At 43.8% G+C, this 12,565-nt stretch overlaps 1 protein-coding gene across 1 annotated transcript in view; it reads right to left on the bottom strand.

Moving 5' to 3' along the window:
- Window positions 1-2,497: 2,497 nt before the first annotated feature.
- The window catches only part of celsr3 (cadherin, EGF LAG seven-pass G-type receptor 3), a gene marked incomplete at its 5' end in the record, with an annotated part of 135,072 nt that continues 125,004 nt past the window's right edge, over window positions 2,498-12,565 (bottom strand). The window contains 5 exons of the mRNA XM_080732630.1: window positions 2,498-2,737; window positions 3,670-4,756; window positions 5,673-5,870; window positions 8,780-8,953; window positions 9,394-9,485. Of these exons, the coding sequence (XP_080588756.1) occupies window positions 2,710-2,737; window positions 3,670-4,756; window positions 5,673-5,870; window positions 8,780-8,953; window positions 9,394-9,485 (1,579 nt within the window). The 3' untranslated portion in view covers window positions 2,498-2,709. The remainder of the gene's footprint in view (window positions 2,738-3,669; window positions 4,757-5,672; window positions 5,871-8,779; window positions 8,954-9,393; window positions 9,486-12,565) is intronic.

The raw sequence follows: 12,565 nt of genomic DNA, 5'->3' as shown, positions 1-12,565 counted from the left end.
ACAACTCAACTAGAGCAGTTGAAAGAAAGGAATGAATATATTGGTAGTTGCAACACTTTACTTTAAAATGCATTTCATTTCATTGATCTGTGTTTTAATTCTGGGGAGTAATGTAAATACTCAATATCTTGATACCATCTTGAAGGGCTCCTGCCAATCCAGGCCCCCTGGGTTACCAATTTATTTATTTTTGTGTTGTATCATTGTATCACATTGCAATCTGTACTATCACAGCCGTACATTCTTCTACTGGTTAATATACTGTTAAATCTTATGTAATGAGGCCATTGTAAAGTAACTTGTTGTTTTTAGTGTTTTTACTTTTTAGGGTTAATACAACTTTAAGGAATGGGTAGGTGGTGGCTTTCTTTTCTTTGAGGCAATAATTCACAAAAAAGATTCACTGGCAGAACAGTGGTCTAAGGAGATTAGCACACACTAGGTGCTCAAAGCATTTTGTACTGAATTTCGTCCATTTCTGTCTTTATTCCTCTCCCCTTTCTTCCCTTCTTGTCTGTAGTTTATGGACGTTAACTATTTTAGACAAACCTTTATCAACTTCTGCAATTCGTTTAATGAAATCACCCATTGTGCTCTCATTCTCTTTACGTAAAAACGGCCACCCCAATGTGTTTGTTCTCGTTTGTAAATCCCACATTCTTGCCAAAGGCAACACAAGTGACCCTCCGTTGCTTCAGTGGGCTGGTGTATTGCCGTCATCTTAGACCCTGCACGCTGTACTAAAACAAAGCGTGCAGGAGAGCAGCTGGCCATCCACAGTCAGACAGCCATCTTAAAACCACTTAGAGGCTCTTACCAAGTAACACCATTGACCTCTCCAGCTCTCTGGAGGAACAGTGACGTTACGGCAGGTTTACATGCACAAGGCACAGAATGGGGTTTTAACCACAAACCATATATGTATATTTCGTTGTATGGCATATAGCGAAAGCTCACAGCTTGTAGAACAGCTATTTTCACAGAACGTTTGCCTATTCTCTGCGAATACTCGCCTATGACATGCTGAGAATAGGGACACTATAGCATACTTACAGTGCACCTTTGATTTGTTCCATGGGGGGCTAAATGCAGAGAAACCAAATCAGACTATTTTGTTGTACTCTGTTGGGTTAAGTTTGGCAGATTTATCAGACTGATTATTATAATGCTGTGTCATAGTACTGCAATATTTATAATACCAAAAGGATAGTTTGACATTAATTTTAACCACCATTGTTTTCCCATACAGCACAAATATTGGCATAGAGAAGACATAATATGAGAATATGACACTGAACAGGCTTGAATAATCAGGTCATGCGACACAGTCGAATGACAAAGTAGAAGTTAGGCTTAAGATACAAACCTCTAAGGTATGCACTCTGGGGCTTTATTTCAGTCAAAACCTACAAATGCAGCAAAGTAAAATAGCCAGTACTGTTGGCATCATTGTGGCCTAATTTTCACACCTGAAGCCTAATTCATGAAAATGTTCTTCGAGTTTACCCTAGAACCATAGTTTACCCTAAAACAATCAGTTTTGAGAACCTAGTGGAAAAATACATAATTATGTCTATAGCATCCCATATTGTCTTTTTCATAAACAAAGTGCTGGAGAGGTTAAACTGATTTTTCTGGTGGGTTTTTTTGTGGCAATTTGAAGCATGAAGCACCAAAATACAAAATCCCTTGAGTGATTTAAAAGGCCACAACTGTAAACTGGTACTCTTGTAGCAAATCTATTACATATCTAATTACACAGACCTGTGATATGACTAAGCCGATATGTTTGGGTTTCAGACTTTCAGAATTGGGCACAAAGATGCACAGATAGATGACAAAGGCGTCACTCAACATACAGCGGGACTCCAATTCACAAACACTTCACAATCTCCTGCTGAAACATTGACAGCCACAACAGTGGTGTGCTAGCTTAACATTGGCTATCTCTCTCACAATCATTTTGATCTTTTCAAATCTCTTTTCGTAGAATTCCTTCCACCCTCCCTTCCTGTATTTACAATCACTTCCCACTCCCTAGATATTTCCCCTTCTGATCACACTTTAAGATTTCTGAAATCTCATCCAATCACCATTGACCCATCTTCCTAAAGTTCTATACACAAAGTGGATGAGCGTGAGGGAAAAAAGGTTCAGGGGAAAACTGGGGAAAGGTGTTTTTTTTCTTCTTTTCTTCTGTTTTTTCTTTGTGGAAGAGAAAATCTCTCCCTTAGCAACAAACAAGACTCCGCTCATACAGACCCCGCTCACAAGCTTGCAATGCACAGACACAATCGTCCAAAAAAACATCACAAGACATTTCTTTTGTCCCTTCATCTCTGATGAAAAAGATACAAAATGTATAAAAAATGTTATGTACAGTCTTTTTAAATCTTTTTTTTTCTTCTTCCTATTGACTTACCACTAAACCAGGCGGATATTTGTGTTTTATTATGTGAGGTGTTACCTTTTTTCTGTCCAACAGTTTGTAGGTAGGTTTTGTGGTTGCCTAGGCAACAGTCTCCATACAACCGTCTTGATTTTGTGTCTCCATCTCTCCGTCTTTATCCCATGTTTCAGTCCAGCAGTGCTCCAGTGTCCCCCAGGGTGCCTTAGTGAATAAAAAGTGTTCTGTGACCTTTGAACTTGTCCCTAGTGCCCTAGTCCCCTGGTGCAGTCCTAATGTATTATGGGATACGGAGGCAGTCATCAAGACTGTCCTTCACTTCTGTTGGCTCTGGAGGAACGGATGGAGAAAAACAGAGAAAACAGAGCGAGAGATTAATTTTTGAAACCACCTACCAGATGGAGTTATTGGAGACAAACAAACATAAGAAAGCAAAGGAAAAAGGGCCAGTCTCAAAACACACTGGCTATTGTCTGACACCGATTTAGCCTCTGGAGGCAAGTGACAATTTTTGTGGGCTTCCGTTTGTTGCAGCCAGACGATATTCAGGGCATGATTTATTCTACTGTGCATTGGGCATCATTTACAGTTCTATTAGAAACTTGAGATGCATTAATGAAGTTGTGAGACAACGTGCACAAACTATTGTTTGACAGGTAGCCATTTTATATTATAAGTTAAAAGTTTGTCAGACAATATGGGTTTCGAGTCGAGATTGTATCACTAACCTTACGTCACCAAAGCCATCTAAAATAAATGGTGATTTGTCTATTCTATTCAGACCAACGGAAACCAGAACACTTCCAACACCAAATATATTGACCCTTGCCTACAGTTTCTGTATTCATATTATTATTAATTATCATATTGTTAGATATGAACATGAAAGATTAATATTATGAAAGGCAGTGATATTGGCAATATAAATCTACCACGCTTGCCCTGGGCATGCTGTAGGCTACAGGAATATACTGCTAAGGCCATCAACATCCCTTTGTCTTAGCCAAGGAAAATCCCCCCTCTGTTGTTCTGCATGTTACGTTGTTGTCAACAACAAAAAAACAGAGAGGAGGGTAAATCAATTTAGCGGTGGAGAGGAGGAACGTGGAAGGGATACGGTAGAAGAGGAGACAAGAGAGGAATAACAAGTAACAGAAGAGGGCAATGTAAAGTAGAACTAGCAATGAAGGAGTGACAAACAGGAGAGGAGAAGAGAGGAGAGTTTTCATTGGAGCACTTCCACAAAGGAGCGGGGGACTTACTCGGAGTCAGGAGAGACCTCGGAGATGCTGTGGGAGGTGTTGGAGCGGGGTGGGGAGGGGGAAGGGCCATGGGCGGAGCCATTAGGGTTGGAGGGAGGGGTCAGGACATTGGAGCTGAACGACGCCAAGATGGACGACAAAATGTCCAGGTGCTCGCTGGACGGCTGGCGACTCAGCGGGTTGCCATTGGAGCCTGCCGCGGTGGCGGCGCTCTGACCAGGGGGGTACCTACATGGAGGGGCAGAGTCCAGTCGTGCCCTGACTCGTCCGGGTGCCGGGGGCAGGTCCTGCTGGGGCTCCTCGGAGATGGGGGGAGGCGGAGAGGACGGGGGAGGCTGGTCGGGGTGCGAGGGCTGGCGGGGGGGCAGGGTGCGCAGCCACTCCCGGCAGGGCTGTTGTTGGTGTGCCGTGACCCCACAGCCCCCCGCCCCTCCGTTGGCCTCCAGCTGCTCCCGTGAGCGGCTGCTCATCAGCGCCCCGTCCAGGTGCTCCCTGGACGAGGCCTGCCGCCGCGTCAGAGAGTTCAGCTGAGACCTGGACCCCCCGAGGTACCCGCCCTCCATCGCCAGCCCCCCGTTCCCACTCAGGTCCTCCCGCGATGCGTGCACGCTACCAGAGTGCTGATAGTCCAGCCTGTCCCTGGAGCTGCTCAGGTTCTCTCTGGATGTAGACACCCGCTGGTGGTCCATGCCCAGCGAGCCTAGCCCTCCTACTCCCCCCTGTCCCAGACTCAGATCCCTTCTCCTGGGTAGGAGATCCAGGTTGTCCCTGGAGCCACGCGAGTCCAGACGGTCTCTGGACCCTCCGACTGTCTGCCTGCCCAGGGGGTCCCTGGACAGCTGTCTCCGAGCCAGCGAGTCCAGGTGCTCCCTGGAGGAATACCTCGAGGCGGGCTGAGAGAGCGAGCCGGTACCGGCTCCGCTCCCTACTCCCGCCGTACCGGAGTACATGCGACCATAGGAGGCTGCCGGGACGCCGCGGTGGCCCAGGGTGGAGGTTCTGTACCAGTTGAGCTCGCTGGGAACTCGGCCCATGGTGGACAGACCCTGGAGAGCAGGAGGACAGCCGATGCGGTTCTTTAGGATACCTGGAGAGGAAGGGGATAGAGAAGGAAGGAGGTGGTTAGGAGTAGGCAGAGGAAGAGCAAGATAAGGGGAAAATATTAAAAACATTGAGATAAAAAGGTAGAAAAGCAAGCAGGTGGAGCAAAATAAGCAAGGAGAGGAAGAGGGTGGATAAATGAGGAAGTGAAAGAGTATGGAGAAAAGAGAGGATGAGAGCAGGATAACGAGGAGAGGTGAAGAGGGACAAGGGAAGGAGAATGTTGAAAAGAACAGGGAAGTTTGAGAGATGGAGAAAATAGATCAGTGCAGAGAAGATAAGGGGAGTGGGTGGGTGGCAAATAAATATTTTTCAACTAAATTAATTACTTTTCAAGGTTGTGTTATCTAATATCCTAATTCAAAATACAAACATGTGCCTAAGTAAACGATTCACATGAATAAACACTCAACTGTACATATATTTCCATATAGTCCCTAAAGTGCCACTTCATGCTTTGAGGCAGTGGATGTGTGTGTATGTCAGATGTGTCTTTTAGTTATGTATGCTTTCCTGGGAGTGACACTAATGTTTTCAGGCTATTACAGGCTGTATACTGTGTGCGTGTGCGTGTGCGTGTGTGTGTGCGTGTGTGTGCGTGTGTGTGCGTGTGTGTGTGTGTGTCTGTTTCAGTTATTTCTGACTGGGAAGTGTTAGTCATGTTTTCCGGCTGTACAACTGATGTTCCACTTTCTTTGCATTGTCTTACTCAATCTATGTCTCCATTTGTGTGAGTGTGTGCAGCCTACACGTTGAGTGTGTGCACATCTCAATAATAAATGTATGTATTCTCACAACTGTCAACCATGCTTAGCGGCAGTGTGTTTGCAATGTCATACTTCCTTGCCGCATCTTATTCCTGCCGTGTCTTTTTGTCTGTCTCAGCAAGTGTGTGTGTGTACCCTTGCGGTGTCTGTTGGGTTGTGTGAGTCCATTCTCATCTCCGCTAGTCAATGCAGCATCAGGCTGGTTGTTGTTGGCAGCGTCTTTATTGTAGTCTGATCCCCCTAGGGGGCGCTCTGAACCCCACTTCTGCAGAGTGTGCACTTCACACTCCTCCAACGCCGGCCAATAGGAGAGCAGGTCATTGCCATCCAGGTCTGATGCACATGACAGTAAGGACAAATGTTATTAGTTAACAGGGAGAAAGGGTAAAGATATTCTGTTGATTCTTCTTTGAATAACTGAAACAAACCATGTCTTTAAAGACTCACATCTGAGAAGAAAAACATTTAAAGCTTGATATTATGTTGAAGAAAAACAAAAAACAAAAAAAGCCTATTAACTAAGAACTGAACAACTAAAGAGGTGTGACATGAAGTTGGTTTAGAAGTCTTGTGCATTCTCTAATGAGACTTGGGTCATCCGGGTGGCACAGGGGATAAGTTCCTGCCCACCACTGGCCAGTGCGCGGGCGCTCCAACACAATTATCTTATTTGGGGTTGGGAAGCCGGCAGGGGAGGGTGTTCTCTTTCACTGCAGAAATGACCTGGTGCCTTGTTCAGCAGGGACGTTACACCCTCTGGGTGAAACCCTTCTCTCAGGTAAAAAGATGATGCTTGCTTGCGACCATATATTTCTGAAGTGCATACCCCAAGTAGGGGTTGGCAGTGCCAAGGCTTATACATAATTGGTCGGAATTGGCAATGACTGAACATTGGAGAGAGAGAAGATGAGAAGACAATGAAACTGTTTTAATGAGACTTCACTCATGACATTTTTGTTCCAGCACAGTATGTCTCATTAGGCAAACAACAGGTGTTCATACCGTAACTAACTAACTGATGTCAGACTCAGGGCTGAGTTAAGGTAACAGGTGTTCATTATTTTAATTGACAGACATGGATAATGAGCTGTGTGTTTTGAGAGCATGCCAAGATGAATGAAATAGCATATCAATAAACAGAAGAATATGGAAGAAGTCATTGATTTAATGTGAGCTAGTTAATTAAGGCAGATTGGCTGCAGGTGTAGAATGTAATTTACAAAAAACATGCTATCTTTTGTTGAATTGTATTTTCATTTAAAAGAATATGGCACAGAGGGATATAAAAATGGTTGTATAAATGTTATGTTGCAGCTCTTCAAGGGTGAATTAATTTAGGCAGCCAGATTCCCTTGCAAATATTTCTTCAAAAGCCCCTTATAAATTAAGCTTTTTGTACTGTATATAACTTGGTATTTCTTGTTATTTATCAACAACAATGTATGTCACTCAGACCTTAATTCACACATACTGCTGGTATTGTGCTACTCAATCTCCTACTGTTGCCCACTAAGGCGCCGTACAGACATTTGCGTGAAACATCTTCTCCGTATCGTCTGAGAATGGCCACTGAGGGCGCCGTACTAATGCATTGTCAATGGAAGATTGTTTGGTGTTTTGTCGTTGCCGTGTCTCTTGGCCAAAAGACAGGCTGTGGTTGAGCTAGAGACACGGCAAGGACAAAAAACCAAACAACCTTCCATAGACAATGCATTAGTATGGCGCCCCCAGTGGCCATTCTCAGACGATACGGAGAAGATGTTTCACGCATATGTGTGAGTCCAGCCTAAGAAGCTCCACTTCAGTGAGTATCATGACCTACTCAAGGCATGTTGACAAGTGCGGTCAATATCATCAGTCAATTACTTGTTTCCCCCAACTGGATTAACCCAGCTGTTGTGAAAAACTAAAACCAGCAACCTGTCAGCCCCAAGTCCCCTGCTGTGACCACATCCACTCTGAGTTAATTGATTAATTGTACAAGCCAGCTGACTGCCCTCACCTCCCTGCCAATTGAAAAGGCTTTAAAATTAATACAAGTTCAGCAGCTGTAGACAGTTTGAGCAATGAGGAATTGATTAAACATATTGATTTAAGTTTGTCTCTTGTGTGTCTGGCATTTCCACAGTGCGTTTCAGTTAACAGATATGTAAAGCAAAGCATACTTGTGGCATTTATAATCATACATTCTCCCATGTATATGCCCATGCAGTATATTATGCAGGACATCTTTCTCTCCATGCATATTAGAGAGAGGAGTGTATCGATTAATGGGCTACAGGCGCTGACATTTCCTCTCAGTGTGTGTGCACGGTATAGAATTGCAAACGTCTCCATGTGTGCATGCATGTGTGTTTAATGTGTGTGCCATGGTGGACTGGTTTTTATTTACTGTATCAAAAGGCATTGTTAAGCAGGTAACCTGCTGTTCTGTACTGCCTTCTTATATTTACTATTTGTTTTGATAAGATAATGTGATGTCATGTTTTGGACATTGATTCTCTGCACAGTTAGTGCTAGAGTTTTATTAATGTCCTTCCACAGAACATGACAGATGTGAATGCGAAATATGCATAGGACTGTTTGACACACAGATTACCATAAATCCACCCATACACAACAAACTGCTATACAGATAAAGATGTTTTTAATTTGTACGTGCCGTTCACACAGAATGCAGAGGGGGAATATGTTTTATTCAAATAAATACATGGAAAATGATGAGATACAACAAACCTGTATTCTAATGTAGGAATGAAGTGATTAATCTCCTTTGGCCACTGTTTTTAAGAGATATCTTTCAGTCTCTTCCAATCAAGTGGGATCTCTATTCTATCAGACCACTGACAGTGAAGTTCATCCAATCGAGTGGCAGGGGGATTCTAGCCCTAATTATGGACATTGATCAATCATGATCAAGATTATTAAAACACAAGCAAATAAAAAAGGTTTGTTGTCTCTATTTTATCCTTTTGCAGTCAGCAAGTGCCATAACGTTTGGACTTTTAGAGCTGGTCGACTGCAGTATCCAATAATAATAATTCAAAAAAACGTCCCCAAAGATCCATTTTGTGACCTCGCTTCAAGCTTCATAGAGAGACTGTTCTCTCCTCAAGCAAATAACGAATTGAGATGTCCTTCACGATGGCCAGACTCGATAGATTTGGGGGCCGTGGCTGCAGGACGGAGGTGCAATGATGATGTGTGGTTGTATGAGAGAGCTGTGTCCCGACGTGACCAACCTTTGGTGCCGTTGTGGGTGGGCTCAGTGAGCAGGCGCTCGCCGTGATTGCTGCGTTTGAAGCGTCGCTGGATGCGTCCGCGGAGACGGACATTGTCCTCACTCTCTGAGGATGGTATGGACAAACTACGCTCCTCCTCCAAGGACAAGTCAGAGTCAGAATCAGAGTCTTCACCTGGGGGGGGGGGAGAGAGAGAGAGAGAGAGAGAGAGAGAGAGAGAGAGAGAGAGAGAGAGAGAGAGAGAGAGAGAGAGAGAGAGAGAGAGAGAGAGAGAATAGAGCAAGAAAGAGGTAAAAGAAGCATTGATTACAGACAGGGTTAGAGAGATGATGGAGGGGTGAGGGGTTGTGAGACAGACTTGAGGATTACAAGTATACTGGAAAATGGAAAGGAAGAATAATAGGATAAGAGGAGATGATGATAACAGCCATGTGGGTATTTAATTGAAAAGAAAAGAGAAAAAAGCAGATTAGTGTGTGTGTGTGTGTGTGTGTGTGTGTGTGTGTGTGTGTGTGTGTGTGTGTGTGTGCGTGCGTGCGTGCGTGCGTGCGTGCGTGCGTGCGTGCGTGCGTGCGTGCGTGCGTGCGTGTGCGTGTGTGTGCGTGTGTGCGTACCTCCATCTCTGTGGAACATGGCTACATCCAGGTCTGTGGCTCCGGTGTGTCCGATGTTTTGCTCCAGAGTCTGACGAGCCAACAGGTTCTCTCTGACAGCAGAACAGAGACGACATGAAGATTAAAATGTATATAATTCAATTACATTTGACACTTTAAATGAATGTGCATCAAAAGAATGGCACAATTTGCTCGCAAGTTATGGTGAGTTACAGTAACATTGGCTTTACAAGAGCAGTACCTACTGTATGCAATCAGCAAATGGGACCACCTTCTAGTCACCTTTTGTGTTTCAAGCCTTATAATGTGAAGTGGGATTTGTGCTACAAATGCCCTAAACCAGCTCAGGAATAAAAATAAAAATAATTCGAAAATGTCTGTTGGGTGTCGCAATGCATCTCAGAGATATTGCAATTACTGTACTGCTCAAAATAAAAGTACAAACTCAGGGGCAGGGCAGTAGTGCCTTTCATTGCAGATGACTTAAACAGCAATGTTGTGGCCCTGGTTTTGGAAATGTGTTCTGTTTAGTGTATTGAAACTGAAGTTACAACAGCATTCACCAGTTCACCTGGGACAGCCATACACGTGGACTGAGAGAATGTATTCCAGTTGCGGTGGCTATCATACAGATGTCAGATAATATAGGCTATTGCAAGGTGCTTAAAGCCTTTTTTCATGATGCGACACATTGTGAGATTGTAGATGTGCTATTTATGGCATACAACATCGTACATCAGAAATTAAGCCAGGATGCAATGGAATTTTGTGTGGGAAATTCAAGTTTGTCTTTGATTTATTTGATTAGTTAACTCACTTACTGCCAATTAAAAATGCCCTCGAGTGGCATTAGTGCCAGCCCTCTCCATAGACTTCCATGTAATTTGTAGTGCACAGATCATGCACACCCATGCACAGATCATGCACCATGTTTGTGCAGGCTGTTCACAGCTTTCAAACAAAAAAAAAAGATTGGAATTCCGTTCAGGCATTCTTGAGATAATAGCCATTATGTTTTCCTAAAATGTAAACAAAGATGGCTGCCATGTTTGATAGATGGGGTTGCTATGGGGGTTAAACATGCAATTTCGCGATTTCTATCATGCCTACTACATTTTTTGGGGTCCAAAAAACTTTTTTGAAAACAATTTTTTTTTTGTTTTTTTTCTATGTAAAAGTCGCCCAAAGTCGCTTGGCAGGGAAGCCCATAGTGAGAAAGTTGCTCTAGTCGCCTGGCACTGTATGAGTTAATGTGCGAGTGCTTAATCTATAGGCTATGTCTTGATGCTCAGTGTAGAATGATCAGCCATCGCCTATCTGTGTTTATCATGTCCAACACAACCTATTTTAAATAGTCTGCCTGCTCTAATCTGCTCCTGCTTTTTAGAGGTGGAAAGATTCCAATTCCATGCAAATCTGACCCTCGTACATTGTGTGAGCGTTAATCCAATATGCATGAAGGAGAGAGTCATATTTTAGGATGATGCAAAGTATGCGCTTAAAATGACAAGCAAACTATGCTTCCAGGCCATTGCTTCCGTTTGACAAACGACACACATGTTCCTATGAGCAGAATGCACCCCAAATGAGGCGCAAAATGCTCAGTAAATGTGACCCTCAGCTGAAAACACATTAGCACACACACACACACACACACACACACACACACACACACACACACACACACACACACACACACACACACACACACACACACACACACACACACACACACACACTAAAAAAGTGGTAGTTGCACAGGCGCTTACACGTGCATGTGTGTATGCTGGTAGGCAGGCATTAATGCACCCATGTGCATGTTCCTGCGTGCATGCCGGGCACACACACATACAGTATATTCAAGTATGCACACACACATTTTATCTCTAATCTCTACTGTAAGCAGTGTCTTTCTCTCCCTCTCTCTGTACGCAGTACACATACACACATGCACGCACACACGCACGCACGCACACACGCACGCACGCACGCACACAGTGGCTAAGAATAAAGGCACCCAGAGAGTCCACTCCGAGTCCATTAGTCTCGCTCCACATACACAGCAGCACACAGTACTCTCCTCATCCTCACCCTCCTGACCCATAAAGGACAGGAAGTGCTTTTCATTACATTCCTTCACCGCTCACCATTCATTAACACTCATTATGAGCACCAGTGTGTGTGTGTGTGTGTGTGTGTGTGTGTGTGTGTGTGTGTGTGTGTGTGCGCGTGTGTGTGTGTGTGTGTGTGTGTGTGTGTGTCAGAGGGGGGACGTTTTCTTAACCACTAAACCTTATACTTATTACTTACAGTAGTTGACCAGTGTCCCAGGGGTCTATAGTATACGTTGCTCTCTCCTTTTGCGTCAAGCTGTGAGCTTTTACTGTAGTTTATTTTCAACCAATATTTGCCTATTTGTACACAACCGGTATTCGCTAGGATTCATGTGGATCATACCTTTCTCATTAAACTGTGATATCATCAAACATAAATATATCAAACATGACAGTCTACATTCCCAAAAGGAAGTGCGCGTATTTAATTCACTCTGACCAGAAGCAGAGATAAATTATGTCACCACGGCGATAAATTGAATGATCAGAGGAGGATTTCAAAAGAAAGAGTATGGACCCCCCGGCAAATTGAATCCTGGTTCGCGTGGGCTTAATTACTGTATGTGTATTTATCCACCACTCAAATTAAATTGCAGAGTGCCGTGATAAAATCTTGCAGTACATAAATAATCATTTTGAAAAATAAAACCTAAACTGCAATGCTAACATCTGTGGGTGTCTTATTGGAAGGTACATTTAATCTAACCAACATGTTCACACCAGTTCTATAGTGTTACAGTATGTATGTACAGTATAGTGCATGCATGTGAATGTGTGCATTTATTTGTGTGTCTCGTAATGCACGTGTTGTTTTGACTTCCATGTATGTCTGTATAGTTTTCGGTTGCCCAATTGTGTGGTCTTGATTTTGTGCATGGCTATCAGTGTGTGTGTGTGTGTGTGTGTGTGTGTGTGTGTGTGTGTGTGTGTGTGTGTGTGTGTGTGTGTGTGTGTGTGTGTGTGTGTGTATTTGTCTGACATTGTGGAGGTGGTGTAGAGCCCCAGGGTGATGTTGGGTGTGTTTGCATGTCTGTGCCTGTGTGTACTCTACTCTTATA

Source organism: Nannobrachium achirus, assembly GCF_963921795.1.
Source record: "Nannobrachium achirus genome assembly, chromosome: 9".
In the NCBI taxonomy this organism is placed as follows: Eukaryota; Metazoa; Chordata; class Actinopteri; order Myctophiformes; family Myctophidae; genus Nannobrachium; species Nannobrachium achirus.
This window is presented reverse-complemented; position numbering and strand designations above follow the sequence as displayed.